The sequence below is a fragment of the Colobus angolensis genome, unplaced genomic scaffold, assembly GCF_000951035.1.
Source record: "Colobus angolensis palliatus isolate OR3802 unplaced genomic scaffold, Cang.pa_1.0 Scaffold6, whole genome shotgun sequence".
In the NCBI taxonomy this organism is placed as follows: Eukaryota; Metazoa; Chordata; class Mammalia; order Primates; family Cercopithecidae; genus Colobus; species Colobus angolensis.
Genome location: NW_012119598.1, coordinates 26,966,861 through 26,986,319, shown reverse-complemented (window position 1 = coordinate 26,986,319; position 19,459 = coordinate 26,966,861). Strand labels below are relative to the sequence as shown.

The 19,459-nt window shown below is 40.5% G+C and overlaps 2 protein-coding genes and 2 pseudogenes across 5 annotated transcripts in view; 1 reads left to right on the top strand and 3 right to left on the bottom strand.

Annotated features, from left to right (window-relative positions):
* Positions 1 to 410, bottom strand: part of LOC105526721 — a 6,075-nt pseudogene extending 5,665 nt beyond the window's left edge. The window contains exon 1 of the transcript XR_001004133.1: positions 276 to 410. The product of XR_001004133.1 is annotated as a serine/threonine-protein phosphatase PP1-beta catalytic subunit pseudogene (transcript). The remainder of the gene's footprint in view (positions 1 to 275) is intronic.
* LOC105526830 overlaps positions 1 to 607 on the bottom strand; it is a 4,408-nt pseudogene extending 3,801 nt beyond the window's left edge. Inside the window, exon 1 of the transcript XR_001004151.1 lies at positions 1 to 607. The product of XR_001004151.1 is annotated as a serine/threonine-protein phosphatase PP1-beta catalytic subunit pseudogene (transcript).
* The window catches only part of SLC17A1 (solute carrier family 17 (organic anion transporter), member 1), a 61,568-nt gene extending 50,080 nt beyond the window's left edge, over positions 1 to 11,488 (top strand). The window contains exon 13 of the mRNA XM_011962816.1: positions 11,167 to 11,488. The gene's annotated coding sequence lies outside the window, so the exon portion shown is untranslated. The remainder of the gene's footprint in view (positions 1 to 11,166) is intronic.
* Positions 11,489 to 13,257: 1,769 nt separating this feature from the next.
* Positions 13,258 to 19,459, bottom strand: part of SLC17A4 (solute carrier family 17, member 4) — a 27,134-nt gene continuing 20,932 nt past the window's right edge. For both annotated transcript variants that reach the window (XM_011962818.1, XM_011962817.1), the window contains 4 exons: positions 17,686 to 17,818; positions 17,454 to 17,601; positions 16,425 to 16,515; positions 13,258 to 15,363 (listed from right to left, as the gene is read on the bottom strand). In XM_011962818.1, coding sequence (XP_011818208.1) covers positions 15,229 to 15,363; positions 16,425 to 16,515; positions 17,454 to 17,601; positions 17,686 to 17,818 — 507 coding nt within the window. In that variant the 3' untranslated portion in view covers positions 13,258 to 15,228. The remainder of the gene's footprint in view (positions 15,364 to 16,424; positions 16,516 to 17,453; positions 17,602 to 17,685; positions 17,819 to 19,459) is intronic.

Genomic DNA, 19,459 nt, shown 5'->3' with positions numbered 1-19,459 from the left:
TAAGCCAATAGCAAACAAATGGTTTCCAAAGACTGCTTTCCTCTGTCCACATAATCTCCTAAGAAAAGATAGTTTGCTTCTGGTGGGAAACCTCCATATTCAAATAATCTCAGTAAATCCGTATATTGTCCATGAATATCTCCACAAATTTTCAGCGGTGCTTCCAATTCCAAAAGAATAGGCTGGCTGAGAAAGATCTCCCGAGCCTTGATACATAAGCCCCGAACTTCTGCTTCAGTCATCTGCACAATCTTTCCTGGACGACATCCTCGTACCTCCAGCAGCCGGGTGATGAGGCTGTCCACGTTCAGCTCCCCGTCCGCCATCTTGTCGGCACAGACTCTCCTTCCCAGCAGCGGGAATAAGGGCTTCTCGGCGGAGGCTGCGGCTGCGGCGACGGCTCGGCGTTCTCTCACTTACAAGTCACGCGGCGTTTCGGTTTCCACCCCGGCTCCAACTCCCCCTTTTCCCGGGCCCTCCCCCCACCCCCTCCCCGCCGGGCAGCGAGAGCGTGCGCACACTCGGAGGCACCCACCGAAAATAAATAAATAAACAAGAAGGGCCCCCACAAACAGGGCCGCGTCAGACCAAGGCCGCCACCTCCTCCGAGGTTCGCTTTTTCTTTGTGTGCACAGATAGACACGTTTCAGAATTTCAAAAGAGTCCTATTTTGGCCAACAAAATTAGAGCTTATGGTGGGTAATTTTTGTTCAGAGACCTAGCCAATTACAACTCATTGTACCATAATTTTTGCTTATAAAACCAGCTGGAGTCACAGGAAGTGGCTGATCAGATGGGAAAAACTTACAACACGGGCTACCCATTGCACTGACGTGACGAAGTCATTCCTTCCAGTACCCATAGTGCCAACATCCCCACAAAACCTTACAGACAGGCCAAGTCCTAAGAAACCCAGGGCCAGTAGGGAAAGTCTCCTCTAGAGTTGGATGGTCAGAGCCAGGCAATTTGAAAAGCCCCCAGCAAACCTGGAGCCAACAGGGAATGTCCTGTCAGGGGTCTGGGTGGAGGAAACTGGTTGAAATTGGAAAGATCCCCCACTAAACCCGGGGCCAAAGGGAATGTCGCCTCTGGGGTCTGGATAGAGGGAATTACTAAGGCTAGGAAACTGTCCCCCTCCTCCGAACCGGGGCCACAGGTAATAAGTCCTCTCTGGAGTCCAGACGGAGGGGCCTACAGGGAAAGAACAGTCTCTGAGACTTGAACCAAAGCGTGGTAGGTCTGAATTTGAGAGAACTTACCCAACCCTTCTCTCCCCTCTGGCAACACTGAGAAGACAACTGAGTTCAAGGGGCTCTTGCAGGCACACACCACCGATCGTTTGGTTCAGGACAGGACTTCAAATCTCACTTTTGATGCCAAGAATGTGAACAAAAGTTTTCTGAATAGGAATTTGGAGGAAAGAGACTTTATTCTGGTGAACAGTTTGCAAACTGAGTAGAGGAAAGCCAGGGTACAAAACGAAGGCGGATTCCAGAGAACGAAGGGAAGGCTCAGTTTTCTGTTTTGTTTTGTTTCTGAGACAGAGTCTTGCTCTGTTACCCAGGCTGGAGTGCAGTGATACCATCACAGCTCATTGCAGCCTTTAATTTCCGGGCTCAAGTGATCCTCCCACCTCAACCTCCTGAGTAGCTGGGACTATAGGCAAACGCCATCACGCCCTGCTAAATTTTTTTTTTAATATTATTTAGATAGAAATGGGATCTTGTATGTTTCCCAGGCTGGTCACAAACTTTCAGCCTCAAGCAGTCCGCTATCTTGGTCTCTCAAAGTTTTGAGATTTAAGACTGAGCCACCATGCCAAGCCAGTCTGTTTTTATAGCAAAGATTCCCTCCTGCCCAGGTTTAGTTTTTTTGGAGACAGAGTCTTGATCTGTTGCTCAAGCTGGAGTGCAGTGGCGGGATCTCAGCTCACTGCAACCTTCGCCTGTTTCGCGAGTAGCTGGCATTACAGGTGCCTGCCACCGCACCTGGCTAGTTTTTGTATTTTTTAAGTAGAGACGGGGATTTCACCATGTTGGCCAGACTGGTCTCGAACTCCTCACCCCAAGTGATTCACCTGCCTTGGCCTACCAAAGTGCTGGGATTACAGGCGTGAGTCATCGTGTCAGGCCCCATCTAGGTTTTTAATCAGGTTCATTTATGTAAATAAAAGATTGAAACACGTCTAGTTGTGATTGGTGAGTGTAGATGATTTCTGACTGGTTGACAAAAGTGAGTTCTGGTTGGTCAATACAGCTGAACCCTGACTGATTGACTGAGGCTGCTGAGCTCTGATTGGTTGGTTCAGGCGAATGCTGGAAGTCCCAAATATAAAAAGATGCAGGTTTTCAGGGAACTGAGAGTATTTGTGTGGCTCCTACCTGGTCAGAAAATCACTTCTTGGCTGTATTTTAAACTTAGGCCCAGTTAGCCATCTGGGATCCATCTTGAAGAATTGGCTTGAAGGATTCACATTTGTTCACTATGTAAATAGATTTTTAACAGTAGATTTAGGTGAATGTGTTTGGGTCTGTAAAGAGAAATGGACTGTACAGTTCTATTCCTTCAAGGCAGAGACAGAGAATGAAGCCATGTGAGTAGTAGGAAATGTTCCCTCCACCTTTGCACCTGCAAGTGGACTCAGTCACTTCACGGGCCTATTTCTCCTTCAGACATCATCACAGCTACATGGGCAATGGGCAGGAAAGAATTTCAGGACTGTGATAGTATTTTAACTTCCTGCAGACCTTTAAAATTTTCTGTGTTAACCAATTAAAGTATTCAGTGGCTTTGTAGTCATCCAGAAGGTGTGAGCTCACGCAGAGCCAAAAAGGAGAGAAAGAAGAGTGAATGTTTCCTTCTAGACAATTCATAGTCTTTAGTTCATTTGTAGACTTTTATTGCATGGCTTAAGTGAAGATTTGGGTTTGTTTTCTAAGTGTTTGAATTTTACCAACGTTGTTTTTTAAAAAATAATTTGCATTTTCCTCTCTGACTTAAAATACCAACTTTTAGTAAAAGAAATCTCTATATATTTATGTCTATTTCTGGACTTAATACTTAGTTTAATATCTGTTACTAGACCTATTATACAATATATTCAGTGGTCTAAATTTTAATATATGTAAATATCAGGTAGGTCAAAAAACACATTTTTTCACTTTTGAAAGTATTACTTTGTAGTATCAGCTGTTTATTCTTCCAGAAAAGTTTATAATCAGTGGACCATATTTAAAAATACCTATAGCAGTGTTTTCAGAGTTGCACTGAATTGCAATAAATTAACTGGGGAGAAGTTGGTAGTTATAAGGGTACTCAATATCAATATTCAGTATCAATAGTACTCAATAATATTGATATAAGAGCATAATAAGACCGCCACTGCTGAACTTGGCTTAAGGTTTTCCTCAGTCGAGTATTAGTTTGTTTCCTGCATTCCCTATGCATTTTTTACAAAACTTAAAGTTGTTTTCTTATATTTTCTGAATTTGATTTTTATTCATTGTATTTTCAGGAATATTGGAAAGATATCATTTGAATATATTTAATTTTTTAACTGAAAAGACTATTGCTAAGCTATCTTGTTAGTATAGTTTTGAATAATAGATTCTTGTGTTTTGGAGTAGATGATCCTCTTCATTTGCAAATAATAATAATAATTGGCTAATATTGGGATTCCTTTATTCTTTATAGCTTTAATTGCACAGCCTCTAGGCATATTCTTAAATAATAAATTGGCTGCCAATTTAAAATAGGCATTTAATTATGTTAATGTATTGTCTTTTTGTTCTTTTTTAGATTGAAAATCAAAAACCAAGAATAGAAATTGAGTTTTGTTAAATGTGTTTGTAACTTCTATTCAGATGATTGCATATTTTTCTTTGTTGTGATTTATTAGTAAAATATACTTTTAATATTAAAACCAGACTTCCATTCCTGATATTAAAACTTTCTAAATCAAAGAAAGTATTACAAGGAACTTGGGATTAGTTTGATGGGGCAATGGAGCATTATATTTAGTTCTGAACTTCTTAGTATCAAAAATAAAATGGAAAATGCAATTAAAAAATAAAATACAAGCTCTTTGTCTAATAAAAATATATCAACAACATTGCTTTGAGGGAAGCAAAGCTTTCCTTGGACTGAATTCTTTGAGTGAATAATGTTGTGGACGGAACGTAAATAGGAGTAAGAACTTCTCCACCATCTTCCAGAACCATGGACCTGGGCTTTATTAATCTATTGGGGTATTAAATCAGATGTTTACCAAATACCCTGATGGAGTATTGTTAACATTATAACCATTGAGTTGAACAAAGATGACTTAAGGGATGTGATCAAAATGCAATTCTATTTTCTATCTCTTACCTTCACTATTTGTTTAACTTGAAAAAAATCTTAAGGTACAGTAAAGTTTTTAAGAGTAGCACAAAGAGCTTTTTTCCTTAACCATTTGAGGGCAAGTTGCTAGCATGATGCCCTTACCATCATCTCCACACCACTCACACAGTTTAGGGTATCCTACAAACAAGGACATTTTTCTACTTAACCACAAAACAACCATCAACATCAGGTAACTAATGCTGATACATTTCTACCATGTAATTCTGAGACCTCATTCACATTTCATCAGTTGTATCAGTGATATTCTTTTTGACCAAAAGATTCACTTCAGAATCTCATGTTGCATTTAGTTGCCATGTCTCTTTAGTTTCTTTAACTCTAGAATTGTCCTTAGTCTTTCCTTGACTTTGATGACATCATTGAAGAGTACAGGCTATTTTGTAGAAGTTCCTCAGTGTAGGTTTCTTTGATGTTTTCACATGATTAAATTCAGGTTAGGGATACCACAAAGATGTCCCTGTGTCCTTCTCAGGTCATTATAGCAGGAGTCATATGATGCTGATATGTACCATTTCTGGCTCTTCATTTAATTAAGGTAGGGCCTATCAGGTTTTGCCTCTGCAAAGTTACTCCTTCTCACATTGAAATTAACAAGTAGTTTGTTAATTTGGAAATATGTAAATATTTACATACTCTGGAGCTATGTAAATATTTCATCCTACATCAGACTTTCAATTTATTCACATTTATTTTAGTAAAGCTCATAATTATCTGCTTTATTTAATGATGTATAATATATTACTATTTTTGTTTACTTTGATGCTCAATTTATCTCAATTTTGGCTAGTTGGAGGTTCTTCATCATTCTTTGAGCACTTTTTTACTTTGTGGCATGAAACAATATTCCAGAGTCATCTTGAGTTTTCCCCTGACCACGCCCTGAAATCAGCCCTCCCTCTAAGAAGCTCTAGTTCCTCTTAATGTTTGAGAATCGTATTTAGAAACCAAGATCTCGGTGGTAGATGTGTTCATGGCTTCTGGGGCCTCTGCTCTCAGGTCCGCTAGGTAGACAGTTAGAGTCTATATGTGCATACATACATATCTATCTACCTACCTACCTACCTACTTATCTTTCTATGGATACCTATGAATTTACACCAGTACTTCCATTCCAATCCAACAAAGAGTTTCTTCGAGTTTTCTACTTTTCCATATTTTTAACTTTCTTTTCCAGCAATGAGTTCCTATTAGTCTTAATGTTTCTATTTACTCTGTCAATCCCCTGGTATGCCACCATCATCCCATTTCCAGACATCCTTCTCATTCTTTTCCCAGGCCTACACCTCTCACTCTGATGCCCCCTTGTGGATGCCCTCCTTTCCTGCTCGTGCTCTGATTCCCTGCCACAGGCCACACCTCCCGGACCAAGGCAAACTTCCTCATCTCTGTTGGACACTGACGTCTTTGCTGAGTTGCACAACTTTGCTTAGAAGCTTTCCTCAACCCACTTCAGTGGGCCAGGCTGTCACCCAGCTCAGACACCCTCTGCACCTGGTCAGGCTTCAGCATTCTATGCCAGGCTGTCCTCCTGCATGAACACAATCCTCACCCTGCACAGGCTCTGACACCTCTCACTGGGCCACTGTGGCTCCCCACACTGTGTCCTGCTCGAGTTTCCCCAGGTTAGCCATTAAGCAAAATAAGCTTGTGTTTAGGGCACCAAGAGAAGAGGGCACCACAGAACTTTCCCCCAGCTGTCATGCCCTTAAGTCTTTCACTGGTCATATGATGTTAGTAACATTTTTTAAATTGTCTTTATTTGCTGTTTAGATTTAATCTAAAATTTTTTCAAATGTGCTCTTTGGCATGGTGAGTGACTAAAGTTTAAAAGTTTGATTTGAAGGTGGTATCAGATATAACATTTGTTTCTGTCTCATGCTCTGAGGGTTTTGCCTTCCGGAAAGCTGACTGGGTCTGGCTAGCATTTAACTCATCAGCTGATTTGTTTAAGGAACACTTCAGCTCTTTATTTTAAGAAATGGAAAGGTCAAGGGTGTTACAGAACCACCAGATTTATATTTCCACTACTCAGTAACAAACTAATGCACTCAGCAGGTAGGTTTTGCAGCAGAGAAAGAATTTAATGAATACAGAGTGACCAAGCAAGGAGATTGGGAAAATCCTCAGAGGGATCTCCATTTCCAGAGGAAACTCCTTTTCCCCCAAGGACTCTTGTGCTGGGATTTTTAAGGGAGTCTTGGAAGGCAAGGGCTAGAAAACTGAGGTTACTGAGTGGTCAGGGTAAGGTGGATGAAGTCATCAGGATGTATTCTTTGGTGAGCCAGCTCCCTGTGGGGGCCTGCAGACCAACTGACACAGTAGTTTCACTGATAGGCAGGACCTGAAAGAATAACTCAAATAGAAAACGTAACGTTTCACAATGCTTAAGTTGTTATCTCCAGAGCAGTTAAGGGAAACTATAATCTTTTGACAAGGTCTACGTGGTTTTGAGGCAGTAGGCAACAAACAACTATGAGAAAGCATGAGAGAATAAGCTGACCTCATGATTAATGCTGGATGTACTGCAAGCTTGGTTATTTTCATTTCTCCCCCTCCCTTCTTCTCTGATTAATTTTGTAAAGTTCATAGGGATGGTTTCGAGGGGGCAACATGGTTTGTCTGTATTTAGGGTATCATTGTTCTTAATCTGACCCTGCAGCGAGGCAGCCTACCTTGCTTATTGTTTCCCTACCCTATCCCAATAACTGTTTTTGTTTTTTAAAGCAGAGATGGGGTTTTGCTATGTTTCCCAGGCTGGTCCTGAACTCCTGGGCTCAAGCAATGCATCCACCTTGGCCTCCTAAAGTGCTGGAATTTCAGGTGTGAACCACTGCACCTGGCCTCCAATAATTTAAACAAATTCAGAAAATTAAGTGAGGATGCAAAGGGTTTACCTTTTCCCTTTAAACCTGCTCAGTGAAGAAAGAATTTTAAAACTCTAGGTTATCCCACACCCACTATACCCCACATTCTTATTTATTTATTTATTTCCTTGTTAAGCCCTCTTAGGTAATAAAAAGAACTGTGGTCACTTTAAATAGCAAGCACACATTCCCAGTTAGATAACTGAAAATACTATTTCAATATAGAATTTAGCTATTGTGGCCCAGTAGTATTCAATTGTCATACACACACGAGACTCCTTCCCTGTGTCTCCAGCTGGGACAAAGCTGCAGGCAGACCTTCTCCTTCAGGGAGAGGGGTGTGAGCAATTTCTTTCGTCTGGCTTTTCTCCTCATCCGCTAAGATGCTGACTCCACCTCTGACCCCTCCTGAGGTGTAACCAGGAGAGAAAGGAGGGGAAGCAGGCATGGAAATTTCTGGTTTGTTTGGCCCCATTGTCAGTTGCCCTCATGCTCCCTGGCTGGTAGGTGTTGAAAGCAGACCCTTTTCTTCATGCATAAGAGGCTGACAAGGTAGGAAATGCACTTGGTTTTTCCAGCTGCCCATCTCCCTTGGCGTCCCAGATCCACTCCACACAAATCTCCCTTTGTGGATATCACTTCTCCCTTCTAGGTGGTCCCTGGGGGCTGGCTATCACTCCTCTGTGACCTGCATCTAATCCACAGGAAACACGCATGTAGCCTCTGGTCCAACAAAATGGAGAGGTCCTGTCCACTCCAAATGCAGTGGTCACTGTCTTTCTGCCCTCTTTCTCCAGTGGAAAGTCAGAGCCCCTCACTCCCAGATTCCTCAGGAAAGCCAACAGCTGACCCATGGGGCCACCCAAACACGGACTAGGCTCTAAGCAACCATTGATATAATTTGTCTATATTGATTTACCTAATTCTGTACTTTTCATATAAATGAAACTATGTAATATGTCTGTGACTGGTCTGTTTCACTTGACATGTTTTCAAAGTTCACTCACATCATAGCATGTAGCAATACTTCATTCTTTTTTGTGGCCCAGTAGTATTCGACTGTATGGCTATGCTACATTTTGTTTATACATTAATCCACTGAGGAGCATTTGAGCTGTTTATACCTTTTGGCTGTTGTGAATAGAGTACTATGTGCTTTTGTGTGTACAAGTCATTATGTGAAGGTATATTTCAATTTTGTGGGGTATATACCGAGAAGTGGAGTTGCTGGTCATAAGGCAATTCTATGTTTAACGTTTTGAGGGACTGCCAAACTCTTCTCCACAGCATCAGACTATTTTACATTCTCACCAGCAATGTAGAATAATTCCATTTCTCCACATCCTCATCAACACTTGTTTCTTTTTTTTTCAGTAGCCATCTCAGTGAACGTGAAGTGGTATCTCATTATGGTTTTGATTTGCTTTTCTCTAATAAGTAATTATGTTGAACATCTTTTCATGTGCTTATTGGCCGTTCTTCTATTTTTTACAGAAATATATATATTCAGTGTATTTGCCCACATTTTAATTATTTGTCTTTTGATGTTGGGTTATAAGAGTGTATTGGATAGTCTAAATACTAGACCCTTATCAGATTGTGATTTGCAAATTGTTTCTCCCATTTTATAGGTTGTCTTTTTACTTTCTTGTTAATGTGCTTTGATGCAAAGTTTGAAGCAAAGTTTTTAATTTTTATGAAGTCTAATTTATTTATTTTTTCTTTTATTGCTTGTGGCTTTGTTGTCGTATAGAAGTAATCAATGCCAACTCAAAGGTCATGAAGATGTTCCCCTAAATTTTCTTCCAAGGGTTGTATTGTTTTAGCTCTTACATTTAGGTCTTTGATTCATTTTGAGATGGTTTTTTCATTCTTCTTTAATTTCTTCCTACAATATTTTGAAGTTTTCAAATATAAGTTTTGTACTTTTTTTGTTAAACTTATTTATAAGTATTTTATTATTTTTTATGCTACTTGAAATGGAATTATTGTCTTAGTTTCATTTTTGGATGGCTCATTGCAAGTGTATAGAAATATAATTGACTTTTGTATATTGATCTTGTGTCCTGCAGCTTTGTTAAACTCATTAGATCTAATGTGTTTAGTAGATTTCTTAGGATTTCTTAAGCAAGATTATATCATTTGTGAAATATAGTTTTACTTCTGTTTTTCCAATCTAGATTCCTTTTATTTCTTTCTCTTGCCTAATTGCCCTGTATAGAACCTCTAGCATAATGTTGAGCAGAAGTGGCTAGAGTAGACATCTTTGTCTTGTTCCTGATCTTAGAGAGAAAACACGCATTTTAAAATTCTTACAAAGCCTTTCTTCATCTACACTCTATTGAGGCTTTAACTTTTATGTAACCTGAACTGTTTTAGAGCCGTGTGACTGGTTTTTTATGACATCCTGAACAATATCTGTAAGGTATGGTTTAGATGTTTGTCTTCTCCAAATCTCATGTTGAAATGTAATTCCTAATTCTGAAAGTAGGGCATAGTATGAGGTGTTCAGGTCATGGGTGCAGATCCCTCATGCTAGCCTGGTGCTGTCCTTTGGATAATGAGTGAGTTCTCACTCTGAGTTCAGGAGAGAATATGGTTGTATAACAGTGTGTGGTACCTCCCATCTCTCTCTCTATTGCCCCAGCTCTCACCATGTGATGCACTGACTCCCCTTTCACCTTCTGCTGTGATTGGAAGATTCCTGAGGCCCTCACCAGAAGCAGACACTGGCATCATGCTTCTTGTACAGACTGCAGAACCATGAGCCAAAATAAACCTCTTTTCTTTATAAATTACCCTGACTCAAGTATTCCTTTATAGCAACACATATTGTCTCCCTAGGATAAGATGCATCGTGATTGCCTATGTGAAGGGAATACATATATTCCCTTCAGCTAACATATGGAAACATCTGCAGCATGTTTAGACAGTTATTAGGCAATGTAAGCAGCTATTTCCACTGGAAAACCCAAAAAATGTCTATCTGTATGGATGCCATGTTTTAATAACTAATAAAACTTCAAATACAAAATGGAGGAAAAAATTTTCAATACAAAGGTAAGATCGTGTGTGCCTTTCTCACTGTTACTCCAGATAGGCCCCTGGATTGACACCCCAGTTTAGAACCTTGGCCTCTCCCCCTTTTCAGGTTTTGGAGAATATGACTTCAGAGGAGCTAATCTGGACACTTACTAACCAGGTAAAGCCCAGTTTCAGCCCAACTTGCCAGAGGTCACTATCCCAGTTAACACAGAAGACAGCAATTGTTCTTTGAAAGGACTAGTGACACTTTTGGGTAGGGTCCATAAAAAAAAAGTGTATGGTGGGTGCAGGACCACAAAGGGGGGCTTTATTTTCATTTTCTTAATAACAAGTTGGTTTACAAAGAATGAGAATTTGGTAACAGTACAAAAGGTATGCCTTATTATTGCTGTGGATAAAATACATTCTTATTAGGGAGAGAGGCAGTATCAAACTACTTGAGTGTCAAAGCCCACTGGTATGCCCTGTGTATTTTTGCTTTGTTTGGATTTGTTTTGTTTTCAGGATACAACATAGATACAGAGCAACTGATGGATGGTTTCATACTGTGTGCCTGGACCTAGCACAATTTTGGAGTTGTTTGGATCTTTTACATAAAGATTTTTGAGAATAGGGAAGAGGAAGGATAATAAACTTGCACAGACAGCCATATTTATTTTTATGTCCAGAGGAGAGAAGTGTGAAAAAATGCTTAGGATAACCTATCACTGAGGCAAGGAAGACAACTTGAGAAAAATATAATACACAAGACCATCTTTTTGAAATGTTTAAAAGCTTTCTTATGTCCTCTGGGTATAAGGACTCACCAATGATATTTGTGTGCACTATTTTTTTCTTTGTTTACAGAACTTAGTGTGAAACAGAGCACTTGCAGAGCCTGGGACAACTTCCTTATTGAAGGGAAGAAGGACCAGCACACAAGGCTAAGGCTGAGGGGCAGTCACTAGCACCAGGAAGAAGGTGGTAGGAAGAGTCCTAGGGGCCATTTTTACCCTCCCACATACCCTGTGTGCATCGTTTTTTAACATGTATTGTTTGTAACATGTAATATATCTGAATTTTAAATGGGGGTGGTGATTTATCTCAGTCTTCCTCTCTGCATCAGTTGCTTTATAAATGATTGTTAAACCAATAAACACACACAAGATAAAATTTTATTCTAAGGCTTCATGAAAGACTTTTCCACAATTTTCAACTTTTATTCTTTCTCATTGTAGATGTATGAGCTAGTGCAAAATTTTAGGAGATTTCCATAATTTAAGGATGGCCCATTTTAGAGGAAACAGCACAAGTCACCTCCCTCGTTGGTGGGCCCAGGGAGAAATGTAACTCATTTTCAGAAATAACTAAAAGTGACAGATAAGAAAGAAAGAATAGGATCCAGGGAAGGAAAAGAGATGAATAAATGCAGACATTGGGTGACTCAGAAACAAACAAGTGATCTTGTTGTGCCCTGGTGGGCAGCATTTTAATTGTCACTGATGAGAGCCTGGGGTTGGCTTGGTGACTGCTGGAGAAATGATATGGAGCAGACCCAGACTCTAACGTCTTAATTCCAGATGAAGAAAGATAATCCATAGGTTTAGATGACTCGATGCTCAGAAAACAAATAGAATTAAAGAAAAATCTGGTCCTTTCTCTTCCTATCCATTTCTTCCCTAACTGTTCTCCCACTACTCTAGAACTGTTCATTCATTGATTCATACTGTGATTCAATAGCATTTACTGGCACTTACTGTATATGATACTGTTGTGCTTTGTGTTAACGATGTTACAAGATAATGAATGTCATGGTTCCTGAACTTTAGGAGTTTGTACTCAGACTATGTAGAGGAAACTGTCATAAATGAAGCAGCTGAGGAACATGTGGCTACAGCCCTGCCAGGAAACCTGCAGGGCTTCTCTCCTTTGGTCTGACAAGAGCACTTCAGACATTTTTCTTTCTCCACTTACTGCCTCTCTTCCAACTAAGAAGAAAGATATAAAAATAAGACCCTCCTTGGATCTTGCACTAGCAGATAAAGACACCATCTTGGGCCATTGGGTGAAAAGGCAGGAGCTGTCCTCACACCATTTCTCATCATTCCCCTAACTGGGCTTCAGGTCACAAAATTCCTCCCTTGTCACAACCTTCTCAGGAACTTTCCATTAGTGTGTTGTGTTTTTTGCATATGCATCTTTTCTGTCAGCTAGCAGCTTCTCACAATCTTAAACATGTTTGTTTTTAACTCCTTATTTGAGCCCATATGCTTTTGCAGCTACTTTCTTGCCTCTTTCCTTCTGCTATGGTTTAGATGTCTGCTCCCTCCAAATCTAATATTGAAATTTGATCCCAATGTTGGGTCCTCTTGCAGGAGGTGCTTGTGTTGTAAGGGCGAATCCCTAGTGAAATTAAAGCTTTTCCTCAGGGGTGAGTGAGTTCATTCCTACAAGAACTACTTGTTTTAAAAAACCTGGCACCTCCTCTCCCCCTCCCAGCTTCCTGTCTCACCATGTGCTTTCTGTACAGGCCTGCACTTCTTCACCTTCCACTATGAGCAGAAGCTGCCTGAGGCCCTCACCAGATGCAGATGCCCAGTCTTGAACTTTCCAGCCATCAGAATCACAATCCAAATAAACCTGTTTTTCTTCATAAGTTACCCAGCCTCTGGCATTCCTTTATAGCAACACAAAATCAAAAAAGACACCTCCCTTTCATACCCAAACTTCTCAGCAGTGGTCTCCTTTCTGTACCTTCTGCTCACTTCTCATCTGGATTGATCACTGCAAATTTGGCATTGGTAACTATTCACTTTTTTTGGAAACATTCTCTCTTCCCTTCCCTTTCTTAGCACCATTTTCTCTTGGTTTTCCTTTTATCTTTCAGGCCCTTTCTTTTCCTTTCTTTCTTTTTTCTTTCCTCTTTTTTTTCCCTCTTTTTTCTTTCTTTTTCTTTCTTTCTTTCTGCTAATCATCCTCCAGATGATCATTAAATACTGGAATTCTTTAAGGCTTATTCCCAAGCTTCCTTTTCTTATGCCACTTTCACCCATGGGATGTCTCATCCATGCTAAAAATTGTAATCACTGCCTGTATCAAGATGATTTATACGTTTGTAAATGTAGCCTAGATCTCACAAGAGAAATCCAGAGTCATGTGTTCATTTTCCTTCTTGTTGTCTTCACTTGGGTATAATTGCTATCTGTGTGAGAGGCATCCGCATTAATTTAGCAGCAAACCAAAACTCAGGAGTTACTCTGGACATCTTCCACTCTCTCACTTAGTTATAGGGTCTGTCAGGTTTATTCCCTAAATCAAATAATCCACCTAAATCAAATAATCCATTCACCTCTCACCATGTCTATTCCCTCATGCCAGAGGCCATTGTTCTCTCCTGGACTACACTGTAAGCTCCTACTCCAACCTAATCTCTCATGCAGAGTAGCCTTTGAAAACAAGGACACTTCCCACTGATTTCAAAATAAAGACCAACACATTCACTGGGCCCACATCATCCTGTGTGCTCCTGACCTTAATTCTTCTACAGCCTCCTCACAAATCATACTTCCCTTATTCTCTATCCTCTGGGATACCTAATTGCTCCTTCCTGCCATGAAACTTTAGCTTATGCTGTTCTTTCTTCCTAAAACGTTCTCCCGTCAGTCTCCCACACCAGTTAACTATTATCCTTCAGATCCCAGCTCAGCTGCAACTTTGCAGGGGTGGCCCTTCCTTACATTCAGATTAGTGCACTTATCATCCACTCTCATAACCCATGTAACCACTTGTTATTTCTACAGTTATTACACATTCACTTGTGTGATACTTTGATTAAAGTTATCTGCCCTCCTGAGATACTGAGTTCCTTAATACTGTGTAAGGTTTTGATTTCTGCCATCCCCACAAGGTGTGTGTGCATTAATATTCATTTCGTGTTGAAATGGTTTTACTGTCTTATGATCCTCCATGCTGCCCATATAGGGGCTTTAACAAAAGCACTATACACATTTCTCCAGATATTTGGAGTGAGTTTAGGGCAGTGTGTGTCTTACATACATCTTTGGAAGGCATTTTAGGTTAATGAAGTGAATGTTGAATGGTTCCACATGAATTGAATCCTACTGAATGGTGTGTGGGATTCCAACAGTCAGAGGGGCACACGAAGGCAGACATCATGGGTCATTGTCCAAAAGCAGTGACACATGAAGAACTGTTGGAGGGGCTAGAAGAGACACTGGGCAATGTCCATTCACTAACATGTTAAAGATCTGCACCGAGCCAAAAAGCAGATGTGGGACAGAGGTTAAAATGGCCAGAAAGAAGGTAACTGTCCAAAAGCTGATTCTGGAAGCACAGGTATTCCAGAGGCGGCTCTGATTCCAAAGCTGGCATCCACAGAATGGAAGTTGTCGGAAAGAGTTCAAGTGTACTGTCTTGCTCCCATTAGTTGCAGACATGTTCATTCCTCTTGTCATGATGGAATCATTATTGTTCTTTCCTCCTTGACATTTTTCACCAACAATGGGAAACACTATGCATTCTGTTGTTTGGGGCTTTCTTTTGATGACAGCTCTGAGGATTCATCTTCTGCATGTTGGGCACAACTTGTTTGTGATTCTCAGTTCTCAGTCCCAAGGTCTGGCTTCCTCTTTTGCTTTAGAAAGAAATTGTCCCTAACCCCTGATGCTTTTACCAGGGTAACAGTGGAAGAGTGGAGAACACAGAAATCTCAACACACCTATGCTCTTGGTAGCTTGCAGTTAAATAACTAGTCTGTTTTCTTCCTCTGTAAAATCTCCAGGCATAGTAAAATCTTTAGTATTATATACAGGGTCTAGCTAATGGCTTACCAGTCAAGCAGGCATGAAAGGGAAATGTCTCTGAGGGAAAACAATGAACAACTAAGCACCAGGATCTAGCACATCTGTTGGTTTGCTCAGAGGTGGGTGAATATCTGCTCTTTAGCCCAGTCCTGCACATCTGCTCGGCCAAAGATGAGGTAGAAAACCAGGCCTGATATGTTAACAGCAGCTGAAAGCAAGAAGACATTTCTCCAACCAAACTCTGAATCCTGGAGGCAGAAAATTACACGTTATTAACTGTCACCCAGTTCTTGTCCCTCTTGGTTCAGAAAGGCTTTGGCTCTGTGTCCTACTGCTCCCTCCCCGACCTCCACTCTGGCTTCCATAGGCTTCCCAGTTGGTCCTGGAATACTCAAGTACATTTCTGCCTTGAGGCCAGAGCACTGGGCATTTCCTTGGCTGGAACGCTCCTCCCCCAGATACCTATTTGTCTCACACTTCCACTTCCTGTCAGTCCTTGCTTAAATGTTCCTTTTCAAGCAAGTGGTTACAGTGAGTCCTTCCTTGACCATCGTGATTAAAATAGAAATTACACCCCTTGTGTGCTATTCTCCTTTTAGCATTTGCTAAGCATTTGCTATTCTCCTGTTACCTTCAATATGTCATATGTTTTATTTTCATAGATTTCTTTCAGTTTCTTTTCTACAATATAGGTTTCACAAGGGAAGGAATTGTGTTTTATTCACTTAAATAGCACATGGCACATACTAACGTTTAATACTTATTTATTGAATGAATGAATGAATGAATGAATGAATAAGTCAATGAATGTCAAGAGAAACAAGAGCAGTTTGAGGATTTCCATTTTAAACAACCATTTCCTGACAGCTTGTTAGTCAGTGCCTGGGAGGGAACTGAAGCTTCAAAAAAGATAAGGGACTTGATTTCATAAAGAATACTCTTTCTTTGTTATTCTTCATTTATTTTTCTGATTTACTGGTGCAAAATCACAGGAAAGTCATTCTTTAACTTTCCTGTGTTTTTTCACCAGTAAGTGAATGGTATATGGCAGTGTTTTTCACCAGTAAATGAAGTATATGGCAGAAAAGAAGAATGTCACATACTTCTCTATTCATGTCAAGTTTATACCAGTAAGATTCTTAGGAAACTTAAGAGTCTTAAGTTTCTTTAATCTTTAAGTCATCATGTAAACTAGGTTATTTTTTACTACTTTAAATGCATCTTGTAGGATACAAGGCTGTGCAAATATGAAAACACCATGCCTCTATAGGTTTCTCTTATGAATATTCATCAGAACATTTGACCTCACCTGACTGATGAAAAATCCAGCAGCAGTGGGAGAAATGGCTCCAGCTATGTGTGCAAAGACTTGTAATAGTCCTTTGAGAAAGCCAGTGTACCTGAGAGAGAGAGATCGTACTCTATTATACCCAAGTATACCTACATTTGAAAGTCTCAATACCTGAGAGAAGGAGGGAAACATTCCCGTGCAAACAAAGGGTTAATCTCAGCTGGTCTGTTGCAACTCTGTGCTTATCTGTGGGGATGGCTGGAATTGTGTAAGCCTTGGTGAAACCTGAATGAAATATACTGACTAACAATTAGTATAATCCTGTGCTAGGGATTGGTACTCCCAAGGGGGTAACCTCTATTAACTTGTCAACATTGTTTATGCAAGATGGTCAGATTGATGGTCTGCAACTGGTTTGTAAGGTTTTTGTTGTTGTTGCTTTGGCTTCTGCTGTTGAGTCTGATCTTGTAACTTTTATACCCTCCATGGGTATAAAAGACCCCTCAGCAGATGAGACATTGGCTCCCCTGAGACAAAGGCATCTCTCACATTTCTTGGTGGTTCATTATCTGAAGATGAAGGATGTCCTGTTGACTGGGACAGGACCCTGGGAGGTATGTTTGTAAGTCTCAGTCAACTCTGTATTTACTGTATCAGAGACAGATATTTCTCCTGCAGTCCTGTGTCCTTTGCCTTTATTAAAGATTTTTATGAGCATGCTCTATAGAATCTCAAGAATTCTTTCAGTGATTCCACCTTAGGCAACTGCTGCATTCCTCAACAGAGAGAGATTTGTGTGAGTCTCCCTCAGTTGACTCTGAGCTTGGCCACTGACTCCTCTTGTTCATGCCCAGAAAAACTAAGTTCACAATGGTTGACCAGCTTTGAGTCTCTTCCAGGAATTATTTAGATGTAGGGTGTAGAGCCGGTGCTGACATTTCCTGCAACCTGTTGCACCTGCCACATTTTACTTTCACATCGGAGTATGTTTAGGGCTGCTAGACTTAAACTGAGTTTCTGAGAGGATGAGGAAAAAGAGGTCCCTACCGAGGAGCAATATCCAAGAAGTTAACAAGGGCTCCTGATTCACAGAAGCTGCTGATGGCAGAAGACAGCACCAAGAAGGTCATGGTCATGCTGTGGCTGGATCTGACCCAGGGCAGGGACACGAGGATCACAGATGGGAGGAGAACCCCTGGGGTAGGAGGACAAACACAGAATAAACTGGAGGCTGCTCTGAGCTTCCTACATTCACCCCTGTGTCCAGCCTTGCCCTTACCAATGGCAGTGAAGAGTTTCCTGATGGTGATGAGTCTGAGGATTTTTCTGGAGAGAAGAAAGTCTGCCAATAGACCTCCAAGGATAATGCAGATACATCCAACAACAAACGGCAAGGCAGACAGGATCCCACTCTGAGGACCAGAGACTAGGTCAGCAGGTACATGTGCCCTTACCACCCACACCATGACACAGACAACCTTGGACAGATTGTCCACATTTGCGGCTTTTCTTTATACACACATCACTTTTAATACAAATTCCATGTTACCGTAATGAGCCAATATAGTTTTAGTATGTATGTGTTCATAGCTCTGCTTGCAAAAAAAAAAAAAAAAAAAAGAACGAATGCTCTCTTTATATATAAAAATCACCTGGAAATAAATATTTAAAAGACAAAAATCCAGTAGAAAAATAGGCAAAGGATAATAACAGACAATTTACAGAAAAAAAGAAAAAATAAGTGGCTCCTAAACATGTTAAAAGGTATCCAACTTTGCTCATAATGAAAGAAAACAAAATAAAACTATGGTGAGATGCTATTTTTCATGGATCAAATTGGCAAAAACACCCTTTTTTTTTTTTGGCATGCTCTGTTGCTAACACTGTGGAGAATCAGGTTCTCATAAATATTACTGGTGCTCTATTGAGGTTAATTCGACAATATAAAAGTTTATAGTGCATTTACCCTTTGACTCAATAATCTCATATACAGAAATTTACTCCACAGAGAGTTGCACAAAGGTGTGACAAATGAACAAGATTTTCACTGCAACATTGCTCAAAGATGGGAAACAATCTAAATACTGCTCAGCAAGGTTCTCATGTATTGATATGAAGATTTCCATGGCATATTAAGTGGCAAAAACTTAGTATATAAGCATAGCGGCATATTACAGAGTATACTGTTTTGTATTTAAAAAGTTGGGAAAATAAGAATATATATTCGTGTATGCTTGCATTCTCATAAAGAAACAAGGAAAGAATATATATAGGAAATTTAGGCCAGCCATGGTGGCTCACACCCATAATCCCAGCATTTTGGGAGACTGTAGAGGGAGGATCACTTGAGCTCAGGAGTTCAAGACCAGCCTGGCCAATATAACAAGACCTCATCTCCACAAAAAGTTAGCCAGGCATGGTGGTACACGCCTGTGGTCCCAGCTACTCAGGAGGTTAAGGTAGGAGGATTGCTTGAGCCTGGGAGGTCAAAGCTTTAGTGAGCCATGACTGAACCACTGCACTCCAGCCTGGGCAACACAGTGAGACATTGTCTCAAAAGAAAAAAAGAAAGAAAGAAAAAGAAAAAAGAAATTTAAAGAATGATCATTGGAATGGTCTGGGAGGACAGGGCAGATTAGGAAAAGCAATGAGTAATGAAAGAAAGCTTTTTCACTCTTTTTTTTTTTAGATGGAGTTTTGCTCTTGTTGCCCAGGCTGGAGTGCAATGTCACAATCTCGGCTCACTGCAACCTCCGCCTCCCCAGGTCAAGCGATTCTCTGCCTCAGCCTCCTAAGTAGCTGGGACTACAGGCACCCGCCACCACGCCTGGCTAATTATTGTATTTTTAGTAGAGACAGGGGGTTCACCATGTTGACCAGGCTGGTCTCGAACACCTGACCTCAGATGATGCACCTGCCTCGGCCTCCCAAAGTGCTGGGATTACAGACATAAGGCACCACGCCTGACCCACTCTATGTTTCAATATAGTTTTTAAAATGTTGAACCTTCTTGTTATCAATTAAACTTCTAAATTAAAATTCTAGGCCGGGCG